General features: G+C 36.8%; 4 protein-coding genes and 1 non-coding gene across 6 annotated transcripts; 3 read left to right on the forward strand and 2 right to left on the reverse strand.

Moving 5' to 3' along the window:
- Window positions 1-89: 89 nt before the first annotated feature.
- Window positions 90-9,768, reverse strand: LOC141902389 (uncharacterized). Of its 2 annotated transcripts, XM_074790092.1 has the most exons (18): window positions 9,631-9,768; window positions 7,493-9,037; window positions 7,246-7,278; window positions 6,998-7,139; window positions 6,394-6,575; window positions 6,173-6,309; window positions 5,629-5,805; window positions 5,515-5,550; window positions 5,347-5,379; window positions 4,776-4,916; window positions 4,572-4,694; window positions 3,832-3,897; window positions 3,250-3,459; window positions 2,557-2,790; window positions 2,324-2,472; window positions 1,593-1,918; window positions 1,286-1,379; window positions 90-1,204 (listed from the first exon to the last, which is right to left on the reverse strand). In XM_074790092.1, the coding sequence occupies exons 2-18, from the start codon at window positions 9,029-9,031 to the stop codon at window positions 909-911; spliced, it is 3,918 nt and encodes a 1,305-aa protein (XP_074646193.1). In that variant the 5' UTR covers window positions 9,032-9,037; window positions 9,631-9,768; the 3' UTR covers window positions 90-908. The 2 variants fall into 2 exon arrangements, with proteins under 2 accessions (XP_074646193.1, XP_074646194.1); XM_074790093.1 differs by lacking the exon at window positions 5,347-5,379.
- A 562-nt stretch (window positions 9,769-10,330) lies between these two features.
- LOC141901052 (vacuolar protein sorting-associated protein 4B-like) lies at window positions 10,331-17,694 on the reverse strand. Its single transcript, XM_074788127.1, has 13 exons — window positions 17,585-17,694; window positions 16,667-16,778; window positions 16,424-16,568; window positions 16,049-16,122; window positions 15,821-15,940; window positions 15,390-15,427; window positions 14,854-14,972; window positions 14,491-14,639; window positions 14,034-14,115; window positions 13,305-13,436; window positions 12,655-12,742; window positions 11,607-11,747; window positions 10,331-11,341 (listed from the first exon to the last, which is right to left on the reverse strand). The coding sequence occupies exons 1-13, from the start codon at window positions 17,609-17,611 to the stop codon at window positions 11,237-11,239; spliced, it is 1,332 nt and encodes a 443-aa protein (XP_074644228.1). The 5' UTR covers window positions 17,612-17,694; the 3' UTR covers window positions 10,331-11,236.
- A 469-nt stretch (window positions 17,695-18,163) lies between these two features.
- On the forward strand, window positions 18,164-18,330 carry LOC141902993 (U1 spliceosomal RNA). The gene has a single exon (XR_012619032.1). It is a non-coding gene; the product is annotated as a U1 spliceosomal RNA (small nuclear RNA).
- A 773-nt stretch (window positions 18,331-19,103) lies between these two features.
- LOC141902265 (uncharacterized) lies at window positions 19,104-20,225 on the forward strand. The gene has a single exon (XM_074789912.1). It carries the CDS (start codon window positions 19,104-19,106, stop codon window positions 20,223-20,225), a length of 1,122 nt encoding a protein of 373 aa, XP_074646013.1.
- Window positions 20,226-20,474: 249 nt separating this feature from the next.
- Window positions 20,475-25,001, forward strand: LOC141901219 (lysosomal protective protein-like). The gene is made up of 14 exons (XM_074788327.1): window positions 20,475-20,576; window positions 20,978-21,126; window positions 21,225-21,336; window positions 21,422-21,472; window positions 21,957-22,043; window positions 22,199-22,354; window positions 22,437-22,528; window positions 22,753-22,840; window positions 22,918-23,094; window positions 23,361-23,500; window positions 23,846-23,921; window positions 24,012-24,101; window positions 24,186-24,293; window positions 24,615-25,001. Exons 1-14 carry the CDS (start codon window positions 20,487-20,489, stop codon window positions 24,696-24,698), a joined length of 1,500 nt encoding a protein of 499 aa, XP_074644428.1. The 5' UTR covers window positions 20,475-20,486; the 3' UTR covers window positions 24,699-25,001.
- Window positions 25,002-25,011: the final 10 nt, after the last annotated feature.

Genomic DNA, 25,011 nt, shown 5'->3' on the forward strand with positions numbered 1-25,011 from the left:
TTTCTGAAGCGTTCAACTACAAACCAATGAGCTTTATTTGACTGAGTCAACTGCAAACCATTCAGTCCAGAAATATCAATTTCACCAAATTCTTTAGTTTATTTTTCTTCTTAGAAATGCTTTTTCATGATACCGTACGATATTGTTTACAAATTTTTACAAGTTTATAAATTTACTGTTTTATATCAGTAGCTCGGAGTAGACATAATGAAATAACGATTAACATGATTTCACAGAATCTGAATAAATATCTTTATATACAGAAAATAATTCTAATGATTTTATTTTTACCAGAAAGTTTAATTTCAGATACATACTTCTTTTTACATTAATTCTATACCTTCTCACGATCACGATGAAGAGAGATAAGATTACTGGAATATTACTAGATTCTGATCAGGAAAATGACGATCATTATTTGACAAAACGGGAGAATTTCAACCTAAAACTTTTCACGAAGATATAACTTTTTCCGTCACGCAAATTAATAAGCTTGTATTATATACAGCACAGTTTAAACTAACACCTTAATGAATGTTGAAAATAAATTAGATATTATGTTTAACACGCCAGGTTTAGGTGAATGTTCAGCGAGACAGGTTTCTACTTTCCTGTAATCATTCTATAATAATAGAAATAAAACAATAAGAGGCCACAGATTATTGCATACTCAAAATATCGTTTAATTTTCAATGTTGCTAACAACATCTAAATGACCCCTGAAAGCATTTTACAATCGGTATTTTTGAAATCAACGCCAGTCAATGTGAATCCTTTCAGATTAACACGGTGCAAGTTTTACGTTCAGTTTTTGTCGACTAGTAACGATGCACATTGATTCCTGAGATCCACGCGTCATATGAAAAGAATTCTGGAAGATAAATCGCTATTATTTCTATCGATCGCTATCAAGTGAATTTAGCACGTTTTTTAGCTATAGCGTCCTCTACTGCTTTCAATTGTTTAAGAAGTTCTTCGCGTCTCGAAACCGAACTCTTCTTTTTCTCTTTAGCCGGTGTAACTGTTTTCTGAGCAGCAGTAGCAGCAGCGGCGGCCGGTGCAGCTGTAGTTGCTGCTGCAGCTGCTGGTTCTGATTTAGTTTTAGTTTGTGATTTAGCCGTCGTAGCTGATGCAGTAGTCGTCGCTGGTGGCTTCATTTTTGGTATTGGAGACTTTGCTTTTTCTTTTTCCTTCACTTTATATTCTGCAAATGGAATAATTTCGGGCGTAAACAACAAAATCTAAGAAAACTCGCGTCGAATTTGTAGATGAATAAATAATTTACCTTTTTCAGTTTTCTGTTCGTTATCTTTGGCCATTTTCTTAGCAGACGGCGAATTTAATGGGTTTTCAGCCGGTCTCTTCATTGTCGATGGTTGCTATAAATTAATTGATTATCATTCATTATCATTATTAGTCAGTCTACTTCATCTAACTCGGGACGACGGTAAGCAGAGTCCGAGTTAAGCATAGGAATAACAAGAATATTCTTTCTGGTTACATTGACTCAGACAAAAATAGAATCATATTCCAATTGAGTCGGAACTCAGAGATTTCTAAAATAAGAAAGACACTGTGAATGTAAAACGTACCTTTTTAATAAGAGTTAGTTTAATACTCGGTTTCGCTGTTGTTTTTTGCGTGTCTTTAGTTTGCGTTGATAAAACTCCAATTTTAACTCGATCGCTTGATTTAGATAATACTTCATGCACTGGTTTAGGCTTCTGTTTAACTGGAGATATTTTAGCAGCTGCTGTGGTAGCTGTAGTTTTATCAGGTGCATTTAACGCTGGTGCTTTATCTTTATTCGTAAGTTTTTCTTTATCCTGATTAGCGGTCGATTTGCGTAGTTTCTCTTTAGCAGACGCTGTTTGTGGGGGAGGGGCGGTTCCTGCCGGTTTCCTTGTTTTATCTTTACCTACAAAAATGAAAATAAAATATCTCAAACTTGAAGCACACATTTTGCAGAAAATTAAAGTACGAATTTTGTAAGATAATATCATCAGATAAGTAATAAACATCCATGAAGACTGATAGTTCCTTGTAGTAGGTATTGAGGATTACAAGATTTTGCTTCTGGTGCAGCTGTTTCATCAGATAACTGAGTCTGCATCCATTCATTTACCTGATGAAACTACTATGTACTAGTAGTGAAAACTTGTATTTCGATATAAAATCAGTCTTGTTTTTTTTATCACAAGTAAGCACTATGAAATCAGTCTAACGATGTCTCTCTTCACATTTAATTGTCTACAACTTTTATTGAGCGAAGTCATCTCTCTGTTTCTGAGTAAAACTTCTTATTTCCCAGGTAAGCACTAACCTCGAGTTGATGGTTTTTTCTTCGGACTATAATCTGAATCGGACGAACTTCCGCTGCTAGATGTAAAACTACTACGTGAGTCACTACTGCGCGACGATGATGACCCGCTACTAGAGCTAGACGCACTTGAACTTCTCTGTCGTTTCCTTCTACAACAAATCAATATTTAACCATTTCATAAATACTTTCTTCGTTTAACAAGAATAATAGCGATATTTGAATCAGCGACTGACCTGCCACCAGGGGGAGCTTTCACATCTTTTCGACCTCGAGTTTTTGTTTTACGATCGTTTTTACTGATGAGCGTAGCTAACGCGGTTCCTACGCCGAATATCTCATTCCCGGTAGGTTTAGATTTCTTTTTCGATGCTAATTTACTATCGGCTGCAGCAGACGCTGGCTTCGTCGCAGTAACAGATGCAACTGCAGCTGTTGAAACTTTATTGATAGATTTAGCAGTATCAGCGCTGTCAGGTGTAAGATGAAACATATATTAAAATAATGAAATACAAGTGTTCAATTGGGACTCGGTCCATAGTTGACTGTGGCAATCGAGGTGTCCCCTTGTGGATCCACCAGGTGTCGCTAGTGCGCATTAGGACAACAATGCTAATTTCTTACATTCAATTTATAATTTCTCAAATTCTACAAAACATGAATAAGATGACACTGGTAATATATGAACCCTAAAAATCAATCCGAGTTTATCTAGATAAATCATTTGTTCTAATTTCTGATGCAGGACCCAGTTCCACAGTTCTGAGTTAAATTTGACTCATATAAAACATTGAAAATGAACTGATTTTAACTCAGAGTTAACTCTAACTCACAACTGTGGAACAGGGTCCTGGAGTGTAAATAGATTTTGACAAGGTGATATTTGCCAATTGATACGCACACAATCTATTTGAATAGCTGAGACATACCTGACTGAACTAGTGATTTTAGCTGCTGTTGATTTAGGAATATTTTTCTGCGTAGGACCGACGTCTGGTTTTACCGCCGGTTGTTTACCGTTGTTCGTCGGTTGTTTTGCTCCGGCGATGTTCGGCTGTTTTAATTGTTTCGGCGGAATTCGTGACGTCTGTTGCTGCGGCAACGGTCGACGAGTTTTACGTTTCAGAGGAGACGGAGATCTTCGAACAAAAAACAAATCAGTGAATCGTAGAATTCAATTTGAATAATCAGCGATTAGACGTTGTTTTAACCCCTTCAGTGCATCTACACCGCAGTGCGGTGTATAAATCAGTGATAGATGTTGCTAGTACACCACACTGCAGTGTATTGATGTAATTAGCAATTAGTTTTTATCTCCATTGAAGGATGGCAGCACCTGTCAAACATAGTGAAATACTAGTAACTAATGATACACTGCGCCGCGGTGTAGACGCACTATAGTGGTATTCCCGTTATTAAACACACTAGGGTGGAATTTAAAAAAATTTTCAAATCATCTCCAGCACTATAGGGTATTAATTAGTCAGCACTGAAAGGGTTTAAAGAAATACCTGGAACTCGCTGAAGATGAACTGTACGATGATGAGTATGACGATGATCTCGATGAACCGGAATAACTATAAATAGATAAACACCAAACGATTAAATTACCGGTGTCAACAAACATCAATAATTACAACAAGGTCTGATCCAGTAGCAGACGAATGTCAATGGGATACCGGCAAGGCTACTGTGGGTAGCGAGGTTCAGCGATAATCCGCCAGGATCGCTAGTGGCACTGGGTTACCGCGCTTCAATTTCTTCTACATTTCAATAAACTTCGAGTCAAATTTTCTGATTAGTAAATCAATTTTCAGTGAAATCAATACCATCGACTGTGTGAGAAAGGGATTCTTATATCTATCCGATAAGTCATTTAATAATTTCCTCATTTGTAAGCCTAAAAGTAAAGTTCAAATTTCATTGAAAATGAACTGAATTTCACTACGAATAACCCGGTGTTTTGTCGCGCCATCTGGTGTTGCCGGTATTCCATTACAAGGGGCAGGCTTTAAGAGGCGAACAAACATTATCAAAAGGGAGCGCCGTTAAAAAGGGTAGGTATATATAGAATCAAGGGTCTGGAAAATTTTGAACATTCAGCACATTTAAATGAGAGGCACTTCCGAGTTAAATTAAAGAAAAATCTATGAGAAAAATGTTTTTTTTTTCAAAAGGAAAGCGAAGTCAAGAGCAAGGAGTTGACCCTCGGAGTTACGCTCGGATGTGAATAATAGAAATATAAATGAACCTGGAAGATGAAGATGAATAACTGCCTCTCGAGTAAGATCTATATGGAGGACGACCTCGCGATCTATCGCGTGATAACGAACGTTTCTTTCTCATCATACCGGCGCTCGTCGGAGATTTAGATCTATAAAACAAACATTAGTAATTTGAATATCGGTAATTTAAAACATAAACGATAAATACTCAACGTGAAACTAGTAAATACCTCCTCCACGGATCGTGCCATTCATCAGCTCGCTTACGTACTGGTAAAGCAGTTGAAACTATTTGAGGAGCAGCTGTAGCAGCGGCAGCTGCAGCAGCTGTCGGAGGTGGTGGAGACAAACGATGCGATACTCGTCCATACCTATAAATAATAAACCGAGTCATTTGATTAAAGCTGTAGCTATTACTCGGATATCAATCTGCTAAAACCTTACAACTACCTCAAACATTGAGATTGATACGAAGATATGTGTATCAATATGATACGTAACAGTATGAAAATATAACGACAATCACTGTAGCGATAGATTATACGAGGAATTAGGAAAAGCTATAAGCTTACATACATCATTACAAATACTGGACATTTTATCAGTGCATTTTTATAACTAGGCTTCAAATTACATCGGTGAATATATGAGGTCGCTGGTTGATTGATACCTGTACCAGTTTAATATCTATAACTCTATAGCTGGACAGATTATAAATATGCGTATAACATAATGCATTGCACATTAAGCTGATTGAATATAAGACAGCAAGCGATAATGATAACAATGATAACAACTCACTCCTCCGGAGTTATAGACCCAGTCTGTAGTAATCTATAATAGGAGTGACAACAATAAAACCAAACTGAATCAACAATAAAAATGCTATCATAATTCTTAAGTTAAATAGTTTTTAATCTGTTAGTTTGTGAGGGGGGGGGGGTTTGAGTAAGTGAAAATGGTTCTTACCCAACTGTCAAATCAACAGGTCTTGATGGAACGGTCCTGTGTCAAACGAACATCAAATAATATTTTTACACAGCAAAACTAATAATTAATTCATTACGAGAAATGAACACTAACCCGATAGTTGATCTATAACGTTCTTTTTGACGTTCATTTCTAGTTTTACGATCGATTTCATCAGTCGGTGCAGATAGTTCGTGACCTCTCGTGTATCTCACTTCAAAGTCTTCGTATTGACCGTCTCTGTAGGACTGTTTAACCTGATGAGTGTAATAATCTTCACCATCGCTGTAACTATTCAAAAACACCGCACAATGAACACAGTGAACATGCACAATGAACACAGATAAGACCAGTGAATATAACTTAAGCGAGTTTGTTCTGGACTCAGTTCCACAGATTTTGTTTTAAAGATTTGACTCAAACGTGTTTGAAATGCAGTTCATTTTAGAACGATGACCACACTCAAACGTCATGAACGGATAATAAGATAAAAACCCACTATCTACAGATTAAAAGAATTTAAAAACAAGAATTTATTTATTCAAACAATCTAAAATATATAGAATACGACGTTTCGATCTCACCCTAGAGATCATGGGTTTTTATCTTATTATCCGTCCGTTCATTTTGTGATTAATTTGACTGTTTTAATACATACTCCGCATCGTAATAAGGATCTTTATAAACGCGTTCGTTTTCTTTATTATCATCCTTTTCTTCCTTGAACGTGATCGTCATTCTTTTCTCCTCCAAATTGGTCGTATTCAGTCGTCTCTGTTGAGCTTTCAGTCGTAGCTACGAAACGAAGACAAACCGATCATATTAAAACCTGTGACAAACCGAGTAATTGAAGCGCCACCTACTGCTGATAAAACGAACCTCTTTAGCTTGACGTAAACCTCTTTCCCACGCCGTCTCGACTCGAGGTTCCTCCGGTGGAGGTTCTAACGGTTCTTCCTCCGCCTCTTCCTCTTCTAGTATTTCTATCTGAGGTCTAGGAGGAGGTCCACGATTGACGTTTCGATTGAAGATACTCGGTGTGTCTAACAGAGTCCAGTTACCTAGAAACACAAAACAAACCAATCAAATACATGGAAACTGGAATAGAGTTTATTCATCTTATTGCTTAATCAGTCTTTTTTTCTGGGACTGCAGTTGCTCAAAAGTTGGTTGGAGATAACCGGCAGTTAAATACCATAGTAACAATGAAATTTTAATTATCACTATGTCAACTATCAACTGGTTACACTTTTGAGCAACTGCAGCCCAAGGACTTTTGCTCATTGGCTGTGAAATCAGTATTTCTGAAGTTGACTATTCGGATATAGATGAGTGAATCAACTCTAGTTCAAAAAACCATTCAAAGTGGTTTTTCTTGCAGGATTTCATATCATTCATATACATATATAGAGTAGACTAACGTTTCATGAATCAGACGTTTCAGGACAAAGTTTGTTCGATAAATGATAATATCCGATTTTACCTTTATCATTAACGCCTGGATGTAGAAATCGACAAGAACTGCCCCACGTACAGTGACCACGCATGAAGAATCGACAGGTCGGTCTGATGTACGGTTTACGACCATCCGGGTCTTTTATTTCACCTTCCTCGCAATCATCATCCTAGAATTCAATCAATCGATCAATCAATCAATCAATCAATCAATCAATTTACTATTGGTCTATTATCATTCTATGTTAAACACCATTTGATTCTCATTAAACTTACATCATCCAATTCTCCTTCATCAGATTTTTCGCCCTGAAAATAATCAATATTCTCATTTCATCATCATCTCACAGTCACAATCAGCCTGCACTCCTCCAGCCACGTTTCCAGGACCCAGTTCCACAGTTGTGAGTTATAATTACTTTGTTCATTTTCAATGAGTTAACACAAATCTGAACTCGGAACTGTTGAACTGGACCCAGGGAGGTGGCACGATGCTGAAGGAGTTGTTGTATATATTATTTACCTGTTTGTCTGGTAGTTGTTTCTCTGTATGATCAACAGCTCCGTCCTCTCTCGATACGGTTCTCTTTAATTCAGTTGATACCGGTTCAGCCTCGTCCTCGTCGTAATCCAGTTCTCCGTGATCGTCCACGCTAGTTCTATTGATTATATCGATATCGATCTGATTTTTAACGTTATTTCGTGATTTCGACTCGGAGATATCGATACTCTTACGCTTGCTCCTGTTACGATGATCGTCACTTGTTTCTACCGTTTCGCTGTCACTGTTATTTTGACTGCGAGATTGTTCTAATTTTTTCAAGAATAATTTACCGACAGTTCGTAGATCTAAATTTCCTTGTTTTATATTCAAATTAGTTGGTTTCGGTGTAGTATTTTTAGCCTCCGTGTTTAGACGATGCGATTGCGATTCCTGAACTGGTGTTTCGTCAAACGCTGTTTCGTACTCATCACTAGCATATTCCGGTGACGCTATCATTTCAGTTGATAATGATAATTGTTTTTGCGGTGTTGAACAACGACTGGCAGCTCCTTGACTGAGAGCAGGAGATTTAGGTGCATCTCGCTCTGGAGATTTATTAGGAGATCGAGGTTCTTCTTCATCAGATTGCTCCTGAACTTTTTCAAAGGGTCGACTTAGACCCTCCTCCTCCTCCCCAGGAGGCAAACTTTGAGGGGATTGAGGTTCCTCCCGAGGCAAATTTTGAGGGGATCGGGGTACCTCTTCAAGAGGCAAACTTTGGGGTGATTGAGGCTCTTTAGGAGACAAACTCTTAGGGGATTGAGGCTCCTCTGGAGGCAAACTTTGAGGGGATCGCGGTTCCTCCTCAGGAGGCAAACTTTGAGGGGATTGAGGCTCCTCTGGAGGCAAACTTTGAGGGGATTGAGGCTCCTCTGGAGGCAAACTCTGAGGGGATTGAGGTTCCTCTGGAGAAAGACTTTGAGGGGATTGAGGTTCCTTTGGAGGAAAACTTTGAGGGGATTGAGGTTCCTGGGGAGTCAAACTTTGAGGGGATTGAGGTTCCTGGGGAGTCAAACTTTGAGGGGATCGAGGTTCCTGGGGAGTCAAACTTTGAGGGGATGACTGGGGCTCTGCAGCTGGTGATTGAGGATTGTTAGCTACTAGTGTAGACTTTGTTTCTGGTGTTATGGATGATTGCGGGTTATCAGAGTCCTGACGTGGCACTGAACCTGGGGATAATTCAGGTTTTGGAGAAGAATGAGGAGTGTTGACCTCTTCGCTATCAGGTTTACCTCCATCATCATCATCATCATCATCATCATCGTTTTCATCATCATTAGTATAACTATGATCATCGGTAGTAGGTGTAACGCCGTTACTGATGTCTTCATGTTCCACTATCTGATCCTCGCTATCGGATTCGGATTCAATATTGATCAGATGATTAGGGATAACGTCCTGTTCGTCGTACGGGTTCTCGTCGCCGGTCTGTCCCGTCATTGTATATGGTAAAGGTTCCCTCTCCTCGGGTGTGTCGCAACCGTCGATACACTGACGTTCATTACCAGCATCCTCCATCACAACCTGTCAATTCAATATTACTGATTGAGAAACAGAACCATCAACCAGAAAGTCAGATATAAAAAGAAAATGAATCTAGCGCATCATGAATTTCTTGTGCGTAATTGTGTGTAATTATGATGGGTAAAGATTTTGAAGGCACTATTTCCACTATCTGCAGTGTAGTAGGCCACTTAACCTTATTGTAAAATAAGGTCTGGGCCCAGTTTCACAGGTTTAACCCTTAAATCGATTTGTTTTCTTCATTAATTCAGTTTATCTTAAATCGATTTAGGCCTTAATCCTTTTTGCGAAACTGGGACCTGGTGTCTGATGCAGTCCAATAATGGCAATATTTTAATATCAAAGTAGTATCTGTGGTTGGGCAATAATATGAACATGACTGTGATTTGCAGTGAATGTAGCCACATTGATTCGCTACAGTTGAATGATGACCGTCGGTCAAAATACGAACACAATTGAATCGATACAATTTACGATTGTCTCCGTTCTTTCTTGAACAACAAATATAATTGAATTGTATTGATGAAAATTTTCAAGGTGATATGAGCTAATTGAGACCGATGTTGATTGTTAGAATCACAAAAATCACTCACTTGATGATTCAGAGAATAGAACCAGCCACAAAGAGAATATCCTTTCAAAGATCTATCGATAAGTCGGTGTTGATTTTTATTAGGAATCTCAATCTATATTTCAGATTTTTTCTGGAAAGCAGCCATGTCTGAACCGGTGATCTGTGATTGGTCGAAATGTTGGTCACATGGCCTGTAGGTTCGGAGGAAAACGCGTATTCAGATCTGGAAACACGGAAAGTAAAATATGGAGTTGGATTCGTATAGATTGAATCGAACGTCCGTCGGCCGAAATGACAGATTCACTAGTCTCCTCTCATCCCTTTTAATTTCCACTTGTTCATTGACAGCTTCGTAAACTTTGAATCTGGGCGACATGAACTTGAGGCTTAACGATGAGATTACAACACTGTTGACCTGCATTATTAGCAGGCAGCCGCTCTCACTACCCCAACCGTACGGCGGGTCACTGTCTAGTACTGACCGGGGAAGTGTGACCGATTACCACACTAATCACACCATGGACGTATATATAAACTAGAAATACGTAAAAACTAGTTTGGCGTCCATGATCACACCAACTACCACATAGCTCCATCAATCACTGGGGGACCCAGTGCAAGCCAGAGAGTGGTTCAGACTTGAACTGTACGATCCCAATACTTAAGGAATAAGTAACTAAATAAGTTAAATAATAAGTTTATTACTATATTACAATGTGGGATAGCTTCAAAAAATCAACTTTATTTACAAAACCATTTTTAGGTATTACGCACTTGTAATTATTCATTCTTTTGATGAATCAAACATAGCTTTGAAAGTTTTAGCCTCACGTGAAAACAAAACCTTGAATATACAATGCAAGAATTCTACAGTTCACAACATAATTAACTTTACATGAATTCATATTGAAGACTAATGAATTATATCTATACAATAAACATTTAATAATGTAGCATTTCTTTTACAAAATAATAATCTAGACATTTACATCAATATCCACTAACTCTTTTCAATAAATGAGAAACGCATTCTATTCTACATTTATTAAGAGCTTTTTAATCGTGTATATACTGGGTAAGTTCTTCTCTATATGACTCATATCACATGACTATGTAAATAGAGGAAATAAACGATATTGTGATTACTTAAACAAGCTGTATTTTTGAACCATTATAATTCCCTCTTTAAACAACAACAGGGGCAGCAGTTGCTCACACAGTTAACCAGTTGATAGCTGACATGGGTGACAATTAAGGAGTCCATTGGTACCATGCTATTACAGCTTTTGAGCAACTGGCCCCGGAGTTGCCACCAGGGTTTGAACCCATAAACCCTGATTTATACCTATGGTACACAGCTATCCACAGTTCATACCAAACACTAATAAAGACTGACGAATAACTGTGGGCCTCGAGGCAGTTCAATATAGTTAGCCTCGATACATGTACGAATTGATAACTTTAACAAAAAATGTCAAGGCAGATTATCATTTTAATTATTTTGCTTACGATGAAGCTTTGTGTCGTCAAATGAACAAACTGAATGAGATGATTTAAACGCTCTTCCTAAATTCGAGAAATATTTCAGGGTTACGACGAGACGTATGATACACACCGATCAGAGACTACATTCCTTCTTGACCAAAATCATTTGTGAATGATTCTAATTTTTTCAAATCATTTTCATTGACGGTCGGTTTCTGGCGACTCAGTGAAATCAATACATCATTCTGTAATCAAATAATCGTTTATTTAATAAAATGATTGTGAAAATTAGAAATAAAATACACACCAGAATACTTGATATTTCTGATTGAAGTATTTGACATCTAAAATAAGAGTAATTTGACATCAAAAATAGTAGTTAATTTGTAAATTAACTAGAAATTCGTTCTGAATTTTAAGTGCTTTGATATTTTTGGGAGTAGCTGAGCTCTTAAAAAGAGTAGAAACTACTCTAAAATAGTGGTCGTAGTCAGGCCTGAAAGTACTTACTAAAGTAATAAGAGGTTCCTGTAGTTTGTCACCATCAACTTCAGTCCATGACATTTCTATAGCTCCAGGTGCTCCGGGTGAACAAGGAGTTAATAGATCATTAACAATGATGTTTGGATTATCTCGCGAAGGCCCTCTTACCTTTAATAAACAAAACAAACATTCATTCATTGTAAAATTAGTGAGGCACTGATACTGCTAAAACGTTGAATAAACTATTAGCTCAAGGAAACATTTCAGACTTTTTTTTCATCTAGATCAAGGGATCTTATTGTGTAGTTTCTTTTTGTTCAGGAATGTACGAATGTATCTAAAATTTAGTATTCCTGAAGATGACTACTAGCACATTGTTGAAATTACTACTTGAATAAACTACTAGCTCAAGGAAACATTTCAGACTTTTTTTTCATCTAGATCAAGGGATCTTATTGTGTAGTTTCTTTGTTCAGGAATGTACGAATGTATCTCAAATTTAGTATTCCTGAAGATGACTACTAGCACATTGTTGAAATTACTACTTGAATAAACTACTAGCTCAAGGAAACATTTCAGACTTTTTTTTCATCTAGATCAAGGGATCTTATTGTGTAGTTTCTTTTTGTTCAGGAATGTACGAATGTATCTAAAATTTAGTATTCCTGAAGATGACTACTAGCACATTGTTGAAATTACTACTTGAATAAACTACTAGCTCAAGGAAACATTTCAGACTTTTTTTTCATCTAGATCAAGGGATCTTATTGTGTAGTTTCTTTTTGTTCAGGAATGTACGAATGTATCTAAAATTTAGGATTCCTGAAGATGACTACTAGCACATTGTTGAAATTACTACTTGAATAAACTACTAGCTCAAGGAAACATTTCAGACTTTATTTTTCAATCTCAGTATGGTATTTTCATTCTCTATAATCATACTATTTTTTATACATCACTGTGACCAGTGACTTTTTATCTATTCGAGTTTATGACAATGGAGAAAATTAAATCTATATTCTACAACAATTCTATTGATTCTAAGAACTCCATTGAATTTGATGTGAAAACTTACCCTTTGGAAATGAGTAGCATTTTGTACTTTGCGTACTGGCATCATAAGGGCATCTCTAACTACGATACCTATATCAGCACCCGAATAACTACAATAGATCCATTACTTGAAATAAGTTCATCTGTAGTAATCCATTACAGTTAGATTTAAATGTTAAAAATGCGATAATTTTGCAGAAAACTTGTGACCAAAGCTCTCGATCCAAATCCATGGATATGTGTCATACCCGCATGTTTGGAACAATTTACAGCGGAACCTCGTTACAACAAACTTCACGAGACTAGAAAATATGTTCGTTATAAGCGATAGTTCATTGTATCCAGTATGAGATTAATCAAATTTTCAAACTCGGGACAAAATTCAATATTTGTTATTTCCGATGAATCGCTCAGAGTTCGTAATAACGAGGTTCCACTGTACTATGGACCGTAATGCATACGCATGTGTAGTACATTGACAAAGATCCATCGACTTCAGTGTATATAACTGTATTATGTTGGTTTTCTCACATCTCTATACAAATACATAGTAAAACACTCCCGAAATACTGCCGTACTCACTCTATACCGCCTTAAATCGGCACTGTAGTGGGTTGACTATATATCTGTATTATATTAGTCAGTCTATATACAAATGATAGTTAAACGTACCCATCAGTAACACGACCGAGCTCCATGTAATCACTGTCACTGAGATTACACGGCGTAGATCCCATGTGTAATTTAAACATTTTATTTCGAGCGTTAGCACCGGGTAACGGTATATGAATGCGCTTCTCAAATCTACAATAAAACAAAGCATCATACGAGAATTAGAGAAATAATCAACATTCACCAGATCCATAGTTCTGATTCTACTCATAGTCGACATTCACCAGATCCATAGTTCTGATTCTACTCATAGTCGACATTCACCAGATCCATAGTTCTGATTCTACTCGTAGTCGACATTCACCAGATCCATAGTTCTGGTTCTACTGATAGTCGACATTCACCAGATCCATAGTTCTGATTCTACTGATAGTCGACATTCACCAGATCCATAGTTCTGATTCTACTGATAGTCGACATTCACCAGATCCATAGTTCTGATTCTACTCGTTCAAATATTGGAAATGAACTAACTCTCGAGTCAAATTCCATTCAATACTTATTACGCAGGACCCAGTTTCACAAAAAGGATTAAGGCCTAAATCGATTAAAGATAAACTGAATTAACGAAGAAATTAAATCGATTTAAGAGTTAAACTTTTATGTGAAACTGGACGCAGGATTCTATTTCATTTCGACTCATTCAAAGACAATGTGTTTAGTGTGCATCGTTTGAGAAATTAATAGCAGTTTTATACCACACCGCAATAGACACGGAGAGTCACTGACCTTCTTCTGATTGCAGCATCTAAAACCCAGGGTATATTAGTAGCTCCGAGAACAAGAATACCTTCATTATCAGTACCAACCCCTAAAATATAAACATACAACACTGTCTTAAGCCATCATCGCATAGTTGTGATGATCATTAAGTTCAGGACTTATCGAAACAATAACAATAACAAAACACTTGATGTGACTTTGATGACTTATTTGACTTATATGATACAATGACGAATTAAATTTGATTGTACAAGCAAGACTATTATCCAAACAGCGAAACCTAAATCCGGATCCATTTAGTCCCGATTTTCACCTAATCCGGACAATATTTGTAGTCCATTTGTTGATTAATATACAAGAAAATGATTTTTATTCCAAACTTCCCGTAAACCGGATGAATTTTGTTGGTCCAAAATGATCCGAATTTTAAAAGCGGATTCTACCATTATATCTACATTCTTACCTTGCATTTGAACAAGAAATTCAGTTTTGATTCTTCTAGCAGATTCCGATTCATTCTCATTACGTGACCCGCATAAAGAATCGACCTCATCGATGAAAATGATACTTGGTTTATGTTCTCGAGCTAATTCAAATAAATTCTTCACCAATCTGTAAACGAATCAATCATCGGTCACTTTAGTCAGTAACCTGTTTGTGGTTTAGTTTCACGATCGGATATTTTCACAAACCACACATTTGGTATAAGCTCATCCGATTATGAAAAGCTACCACCAACGATTAGGTAACTAACTACGGTCACTTCATCTGCGTCGTAATTTTCTCAATTTCTTAAACGCGAATAAATGAACGTTAAAAGACTTACTTTTCACTTTCTCCCAACCATTTAGAAACTAAATCCGAGGAGGATATAGAGAAAAATGTCGAATTATTCGCCTCAGTCGCGACAGCTTTAGCTAAATATGATTTACCGGTTCCAGGAGGCTGCAAAAACACATAACAGACAATATTGATATAAATTACATCGAGATACAAAATACTGACAGGAGGGTTTTAGGGGTCGTGATCTACTAGTCAGTAACCTGACTGTGGTTTAGTTTCACGATCGGACATTTTCACAAACCAGCTTACCACCAACGATTAGGTAACTAACTAGTGATCCATCTGCTCAGCTACCAAAAATCTTTCAATCGTTTTCTTGAAGGAATGTACTCAAGACAAAGCGGGCAAACAGTACCACATAATCAGTACCATATCATCTTATGTTTGGCCAAACAATATGCCGTACAGGCCACGGCTATCATTGGAGATTATAGTCGGCAGTTCAACATACATTAACAATTTTTTGAAGCCCCTCCTGGAAAAAATACTGGATCCTGACTGAATAGACAAGATACTAACCCCGTAAAGTAGGATTCCTCTCCAAGGTTTCCTCTTCCCTAAAAATAAAACAATTAATTTATTATCTCAAAAACTTCGTCTATATTCGTACAAATGAGGTTCAAATTCCCTGTTTCTCGCTTAAAAGATTTGACTTGAAAATTAGAACATTTGAAACAATTAACTATTTTTAACTTTTCACTCAAACTAAACAGTAAACTGAACTCAGGTATCAGTTCAACAGTTTTCACAACTTAGTTTACAAATCACAACTTGGTTTAGAAGCTGCAGTTGCTGAAAAGTTTGTTCAAGTTAACCAGTGGATAGTCGACATATAGTGACAATTAAAGTTCATTGTTACTATGATATTTATCCATCGGTTATCTTTAACCAATTTTTGAGCAATTTACTCCAGGTTTAGACAATGTTTCGGGTTAATTCAGGATGAATACCTGTAAATAAATGTGGGAATTTAATAGGTAAGATGACAGCTTCTTTTAGAGCTTCTTTAGCGCCCTCTAAACCAGCGACATCATCCCAGCTAACGTTCGGTTTCTCCATAACAATCGCACCTGTGAATAATCAAACAAATCCGTATTCATCATCAGTATCGTCATCATCATCCTCATCATCATCATTGATCGATCGATTTAAAATGTCCCAAGATATTCAATCTTTACCTGATAATTGATTCTGAAATTTTTTCTTCTCTTCATCTTCGGATTCACTTCCGCTATCTTTGCCTGATTTGTCTCTGAATTAACAGTAAACAGATATTCATTATTCTGCATTCTAAACAGAAACATTTTTTTTACAGCAGGGTTCAACCAGATCAGCGATGGGTAAGAGGACCCTTCACCAACATTTCCCTGATTAAAATAAATCATAAGATATCCTCAGTGGGACTGTTTCTTATCAAGAGATTCCTTGCGCCACTCTCCACTAACAAGAACAACAAGACACCGCGACTATTAACAGAGGAGTCAGAGTTCTCTAACTCTCACTGCGAGGAAAAATAAATCCAGGAATTGCCTGGATTTTCCCTGACTACGTACTTCTTATCAGATGCACCGTCCGCAACCGGTTTGTTTTTCTTGTTACTTTTACTCTCCATATATGCCTTTATTTTTTCTGCTCTGTCGAGATATGACGTACATTTTTCTCTGATTGATTCCTTCGATTTATCACTCTGAGCTTCATCTGCAACATTTACCAACAAAAAAAATAAAACCGTCTACAAAATTGAACTATCTACGTATAACATTGGATGATGATTTATACAACACAGAAAAACTTACATTTCAAAGCGTGTAAAAAATATTGTACTCCATGTTGGTACAAACGAAACGCTTCTTCATAATTCTTATTTTTATCTTCTTCAGTCGCCTTCGTTACAATTTCAATAGCTTTCTACAGATTCAGAGAAAAAGTCATAATAATCATTTGTTGTAGACACAGGGCCCAGTTGCACAGTCGTGACTTAAGTCCGAAAGTCGTCTTAAATCTTAAGACCGGTTTTAAGTTGTTAGATTGGCTATAGAACTAAGTTGGTCTTAGACTGGTCTTGAGTCTAAGCCATGACTAGGTTCTGTTACCTGTCAATTTCTGTAAAAAAGGCAGGTTTTGATAGGTCTCTACCAATCAGGGGCGGATTTAGGGTAGGGGTTTAGGAAGTAGCGTACGCCCCCAGTATTTTTCGCTGTGATGCCTTTTGAAAAGATGCATTTTCACGCCAGCAATCTCGAAAAGAAACCGAGAGACTTAATCCTCGCATTTTTCCCCAGATGTCTTGAAATCAAATATCCGGCATCCTGCATTTCAAAATTTATTGGGGAGGGCTCCTAGACCCGCGTTAGGGGATTTGCACCTGCTCGCAAGATCGGGCTAGTAACCTGTCTGTGGTTTAGTTTTGCGATCGGATATTTTCCGATTAGGCCTATAATTAAAAGCTTACCACTAGTGATTTAGTCACCCTATGACCAATGATTCTATTTGTAAAAAAATAATTACGATTAAGTTCTGACCACAAGCTTCATGAGCCTGGAACATTCATTTCCAGTAATAGATGTTGAGTCATATTTGACAGGACGAATGTAGTTGTCAGATGATCGACAATGAGATAGTGTGTAGTGGATCCCATATTTTTACCCCCGATAAATCAATCGACAAACAGCTGACAGTTTTAGAAAAGTTGAGATGAATTCCTCAATAAATACCTGGATACTTCCACCACTGTTCGCCATTATCAATGTATGAACGCCCGAACCTTTAACTTCTAAATGATGTGTGTATTTTCGATTTCTTGCCAAATAGAACAAATGGCCGATCGCTGGTTCGAGTATAAAACCCGGATTCGGACTCAAAAAAATAATAGGCGGCAGTGGATATATTTTTCTCATTTTTCTCATCCACATAAGGCAAATTAGTTGCGCATTTTTAATGTATCTGTTCCTAGAAAGATGAAATTTTAGTCTACCATTTTTATATTGCACCAACTTCGACCGGGATTCGAACCTGATTGTGATCACGGGATTGTAAAGATGGCACCACACACACTAGCATCTGAATTCTGCAATCTTATTAAATATCCTCGGCAAAAATAACAAATAACTTTACCATCTACCAGTTTTTCTATATATTTACTTATGATAAATTCTTATTGATAATAATATCGAAGTCTTGACTTATAGCAAATGAAATCATAGATTTAAAGTTTATTTGGTATTTAAAAAAAACACCGGTTTGGTAGTAGAGGTAGTTTTTGTATATATTCTCAGAGGCCACGTTACATAAGCATACTTACCTGGCACAGGGGTACACCATGATCTGCAAGGTGGTGCCCCCAGATCGAGGCCTTTTCATTGCACTATACGATTAGGCTGACGTCTGCGATCTCCCCAAATGTGGGAGACTCGGGTGTACAATTTCTGGTAGTGGGGGTCTGCGTTCGCGCTAACCCCTGAAAATCAAATTCAAGTTAGACTATCTCTACCTCTATTATACGGAGCTTCGAAGTTGGCACTAGTGACGAGATGAATGCGCTTTGGCCTGTTAGGCTACCATGGGTAGCGGTCAAAAGATTTCCCCATCTTTCGACTAAATTGCTGTTAGATACATGGTCAATTATTTATTCATCTTCCACTCATTCATATTGATACGTACATTCAATTCCATTCATAATTTTATTGTACGATATAACATGGGCATACTTACTATTGTTTATCGAAATTAGAAAATACTAATTTTAAGAATTTATCGCAACGAAAGAGTTCATTATAATATAAGTTTTATTTCAAATGAATAATAGAATTGGATTGAGCCCCTTCGCTTTGAAGTTCTTGAAAAATCGTCTCACCCACAGATTGCACGGAATTATGGAAGTTACAACACTTATTTTTTAATATGAAAACTGTCATCGCCAAAATAATCTTTAGAACCCGTTTAATGATTTATAACTTTGAATCATTCACCGCGCGTTCCGTGGGGAATAAACATGTCTCAAATAGTATGAGGTTGAATTACTTTTCAAAACCAGCTTTTTACTTCTGACGAGCGTTTTTTGGAGAATGATGATTTATAACCTACATAAAAATAACTTAATAAGGTACCCTATTATCATGCAGATAGCGCGTGTGTTGTTAAAATGGGGCTCAATGCAATAGTGCACAGCTGTGTGTTCAGCGGTATAGTCGCATGTAGAATTCTATAGTGCTGGTGACATTAGCTGTAGCTATCATGAGTCTGGAGGACAAACTTCAAGAGGCCGTTAGCGCAAACGACATCTCAAAAATCCAACAGTTGATCGCATCGGGAGTAAATATAAACGAGGACAGCGGCGCGAGTTATATGTTTTATCCGCCGGTGTTATTGGCTGTGATGAAACAGTCGTGGGACGCGTTGAATTTACTCATATCAACCGGAGCTGATCTCAACTGTATAAAACATCGTACAACACCGCTGATATGCGCCGCTAAAACTGGAAACATTCAAATATGTCGATTATTAGTCGAAAATGGCGCCGATATCAATCAAACCGATGATTGGGGTGAAGAGACAGCTCTCAGATCGGCAATATCGTGTGGTAATATCGATCTAATCAGGTATCTCATTCAGAATGGCAGTGACTTGTCAACCATGGATGAGGCAGGTAGAACTATAATTTACCACGCGGTCAAATGTGAAAATATCGAAGTCATCGAAACTTTGTTGAGTTTTACATCGGAAATAAATGGAATTAATTTGAATAACTGTTTCTCGGGGTATTCGGTATTGTTTCCTCTTGTAAGCGCTAATAAAACTGAAATGATTTGTAAACTCGTTCGTATCGGCGCTGATTTGAATGCGTTGAATAGATTTGGATACAATCTGTTGCACGAAGCAACTGATTTCGTCGTCAAACCTGAAACAATGCGACAGATACTAAAACTTGGTGTATCGGTGAACTATGCCACCTCATCTGATCACGTTACGCCGTTACATATGGCTGTTTGCAAGGGTAATTTGGAGAAAGTATATTTACTGGTTAATCACGGGGCTAATTGTAACGTTCTGACGAATGCGGGCGAATCGCCTCTCTATCAAGCTGTTTATAGAAATTATAAACAAATTGCCGAATTCTTGATCAGATGTGGCGCGGAAACCGACCCAAATAATTGGCATTTCCCGAAAGACGGGATTAACAGAAATGAATTATTAGAATTCATATATGAACAGAAACTTCGTGTTGTAAAATCATTAAAACATACAACTCGATTAGTGATTAGATCTTGTATAACTGATGATATCAATAAGAAAGTTTATCTACTTCAATTACCGAAATTACTCAAAGATTATCTCATGTTCACTAATGAATGTTAATTGTGGATTAATTACAAGATTAACTTTAAAATCGAAATATAACCGTTGTGATATTCGATATGGTGCCTTCATGTCAGAAGAAATATTTTATCAATTATGTTATGGAATGTTATGACGAAAGAATAAAATTATTTTAATCCCTGAAACACATTCATGATTCGTTTGCTCTAACTGTGGTTTTAATAGTTTCACTATTATCCGCTAGGTTCTCTGCTGAGGATAGTATGTATCACATGACAGTCATGTGTACAGGTCACATGAATGATTGCCCGGTGGTTGTCAAAAGTTGTACTGCTCGTTCTTGTGAAGAGACTGAACGAATGCAAAATGCTTCAAATTCACATATTTGCGGTATGTAAACCTACTCTATTTATCAGTTATAATCAATTTCATATAAGTATCTAACTTAGAATACCAAACATTGATTGCAAATTAAGATGAACTCATTCATTTAGGCTTATGACAATAAATAAATGTGCAAACACTAAAACAGCTAAAGCTATAAAAGCATGTGTGTATTCATTACCAGGTAATATTTCTATGAGACTAGATTTTTTGTGAAATTTTGCTGAATTTTGGGGTAAATATTCAGGTCCGATCGACCTGACCACAAAAATTAAGCTAAATATTGCAAAACAATTTTTAACTGACCCGTAATGCCATTGCTGGTCATTGATACTTAATTCATACTGTTACAATTCCCTATGAGATAAAGTAAGGTTAAACCTATTTTATTACGTTGTTTTTTGTAGATATTTCTCGTCATTTTGTTACCGACAATTATATATTGTGCCGTCGAAAATGACCGTGTGACATATCTACCTGGGTTAAAACCACCCCCTAAATTCCGTCATTATTCCGGATACCTGAAGGCTAGCGGTGGACGTTTGTTACATTACTGGTAAGTTGACTGCAAACAGAGCAGCGTTTTAACAATGTATGTTTCTAAGTTATTTCTTAAATTCTATAACCAGTGATTTATATTGAACTTTTGTCTAGGTTTATGGAAGCGTCAAAGGACTCTGCTAAAGCGCCGGTTGTATTGTGGTTAAATGGTGGACCGGGATGTAGCTCATTAGGAGGTCTCCTCACTGAGCACGGACCATTCCTGGTATACCTAGTTATACACCTCTATAGAACCTATTGAATATCAGTTTAATTGAATCCTATTTTTCAGTTTTCTATTATTATTTCAGATAAACAAGGATGGAAAACATTTGAATTATAATCCGTATAGCTGGAATCTCGTACGTATAAAAGACTTGTCATGATTTATAGAATGAATAAAACCAGTATCAATGACCAACCCCAGTATCAATGACCAACCGCAGTATCAATGACCAACCGCAGTATCAATGACCAACCCCAGTATCAAAGACCAACCCCAGTATCAATGACCAACCCCAGTATCAATGACCAACCGCAGTATCAATGACCAACCCCAGTATCAATGACCAACCCCAGTATCAACGACCAACCCCAGTATCAATGACCAACCGCAGTATCAATGACCAACCCCAGTATCAATGACCAACCCCAGTATCAATGACCAACCCCAGTATCCCTTTATTATACAGGGATATTGCGGTTGGTCAATTGATACTGGTTTTATTCATTCACTATCAACTCTGACAAGTCCCTGTGTATGAAATGTATAGAATAGTTTTTATCTGAAACAAGAATATTTTGTACAATATTTTGTTAATGTATTTTTGATCCTATGTTTTATAGGTTTCTAATATGTTATATCTCGAAGCACCCGCTGGAGTTGGATTCTCTTATAGTCCGTATAAGAATTATACAACTGATGATGATGAGGTAAAATGCACACGGTATCTGACAGATCACAGTTCTGGGTCTAGTAGCTGCAGTACTGGGTTCAGAAATAGTGGAACTGGGTCCAGTTGCTGTAGAACAGGCTTCATGAAAATTTTGAAGCAGTTTTTGACTGATTAAATTGTGTATTTTTTCAGACGTCTCTCAATAATTACCACGCTCTCGTCGATTTCTTCGATAAATATCCAGAATTTCGTAAGAATGAATTTTACATTACGGGTGAAAGTTACGGCGGAATCTATGTTCCGACTTTAGCCAATCGAGTGATGGAAAATAGAGATATAAATCTGAAGGTTTGTATCTGTTTAAAGTTATCGATGTGATGGTCGGTTTCAGACGTTATGATTATAAAAGGTTTTTGTTGTCGGTTTTTAGGGAATCGCAGTCGGAAACGGTTTGTCTAGCACGAAATCCAACGATAATTCGATCATATACTTCGGATATTTCCATGGATTATTCTCTAAAGAGTAAGTTTTGAATCGATCAATATTTCATTTCATAAAACTTTCTAAATCAGGAGGAGGAGGAGGAGCCTTTCAGTGCGTCTACACAGCAGTACGGTGTATAAATCAGAGATGGATTTTGCTCGTACACCGCACTGCGGTGTATTGATAATATTATAATTGTCCGAGCCTGTCAAAAATGCTTCATTACTGATGATAATGATGAATCATCTGTCTATATTTTCTAGTCTCTGGCAGAATTTAACGACAGTTTGCTGTAAAACCACAGATGATTGTAATTTCCATGATAATCCAGATCTGACTTGTCAATCTAAGGTAAATAGAACAGTCTGCTGATGATTTCATTGTGTATGTACTTGTACTGGTAATAATAATGACTGTATTGATTGTAGGTTCAGGAAGCTGTTGGATTAATCTATAGATCTGGTATTAATATGTATAACCTGTACGCTTCATGCGCTGTTGAGGGAAATTTCGGCGGTCTAAAAAAAACCAACGACGGAAAAGTTGTCTACCACGACCCGGGATTCTTGTTCAGTAGAAATAAATTTCTTGTTCAAGAAAGACAGGTAAATAGGTGCTCTTTAAATCAGTTTATGAATTGAAAAGCCATCAAGATTCTTTCGAAAAGTTCACCTAGTCATGTTACATTTTCATCTCGAAGTCACTGCAATAGTTAAGAACAAATCTTCAGACTCTGAAGAACTTTTTAAAAGACATTTTAATTTTAGTTTTACTCGCACTTCATTATGTAATCCATGTTCACAAAAGCCTTATACAGATATTTTCGCAAAATGATCTTAATGATAATGTGTCCTTCCAAACATTGTTTCAGAAAATATATCGCTATGGAAACAACGTGCGTATGGATCCGCCGTGCGTAAATTTCACTAGTATAACGAATTATTTAAATTCTAATCTTGTTCGCAAAGAATTACACATTCCTTCATCCGTACAACAGTGGACTGTTTGCAGGTAGGTACATCTTAATTTCATACACACTGTTTCTGAATGATTTCTCATCGTCATATAAAATCCCACACTAAGAGAAGGAATACGTAATTACCTTGAGCTAGTAATTCATTTCAACACGATCTATGTCGGTTATTACCGCAAGATTATATCACTTGTGATTACCTATTTCTCTGTTCTGGCTATCTCATAATTATGTTAAAACGTAGATATTCCTAGAGATGAATACGTATTAAATAATGTTGAATAAATCATTAGCTCAAGGAAACATCTCGGATTCTTCTTAGTGTGGATTTTATAAATGATCTCTTGCTCCCAATAAACAATCATGTGTATCCCTTGTTGTAGTTCCGTTGTGAATATGAATTATCGAAGAATCTACAACTCGATGAAACAGCAATATTTAAGACTTCTTGCTACAAAGGTAAAAGATGTGTATTCGGTATTTCTTGCAGTTCTTACGCATTACCTCGCAGTGTTCCTATGTATAACCTATTGTATGAATGTATTTCAGAAATACAGGGTATTAGTGTACAATGGAGATGTAGATATGGCTTGTAATTTCCTCGGTGATCAGTGGTTCACCGATGACTTGAATCAAAAGGTATTGAAATAATCCATTTATTGCCACACGTAGTATTCACTTCATTTCTATAGTAGTTAATGATTTAATTTCTCTTTTGTTTAGGAAATCCGTCCGAGGAAGGCTTGGCATTACTTCGATCCAAAATCAGAAACTCTACAAATTGCGGGATTTGTGCGACAATTTGAAGACCTCACCGTGCTCACAGTCAAGGTAACTTATACATTCATATAGTCTAGTATCTCTAGCTTCAGGTTTCTAACCCTCCTAAGATCTTCAACTGCTCACTGTTTTTGTATCAGCTCTTATTCGGAATAGAATCTTTGATATCCATGTAGTCCAATCAAATCTAGTCTTCCAATCGATATTTTTAAAATCTAATCTCAAAATCCATTAATTCATCAAAGCTTTTTGAATAGACTTAGTTTTTGATGTTAAGCCAATGGGCATATTTTATATGCATTTTAGGCTGAATGATTTGTTATTAATAATCAATTACTAACCTGATCATATAATTGTTTGATTTATTTTCAGGGCGCAGGTCATATGGTGCCGGGAGATAAACCAAATCCAGCATTTGTCATGTTTAACAAATTTTTACAAGGATCTGCATTCTAAATGGCTGTTTATTCATCAGACCACAATCATCGATGTGCTTTAACATGAAACTAAGCTTTATACTTACAGTAGAATTAAGATACACTATTGTGAAGCCATACAGCTGGCTTTAGGAATCTTAACGGTAAATGTACTTGTACTTAGCTAATCTTCCTTTTGAAGATATCAGGGTAAGGTTTGTACATTAAGATGTTGAATGGGGGTTTATCATTTTGTATTTGAGGTGGTAATTATTTCAATATTCAAGTGACTGAGATTTTGTTTTGTACTGAATATCTACGTGAATAAATGCATATTTTCTTTTGCCTACAAT

This window comes from Tubulanus polymorphus, chromosome 3 (genome assembly GCF_964204645.1).
Source record: "Tubulanus polymorphus chromosome 3, tnTubPoly1.2, whole genome shotgun sequence".
In the NCBI taxonomy this organism is placed as follows: Eukaryota; Metazoa; Nemertea; class Palaeonemertea; order Tubulaniformes; family Tubulanidae; genus Tubulanus; species Tubulanus polymorphus.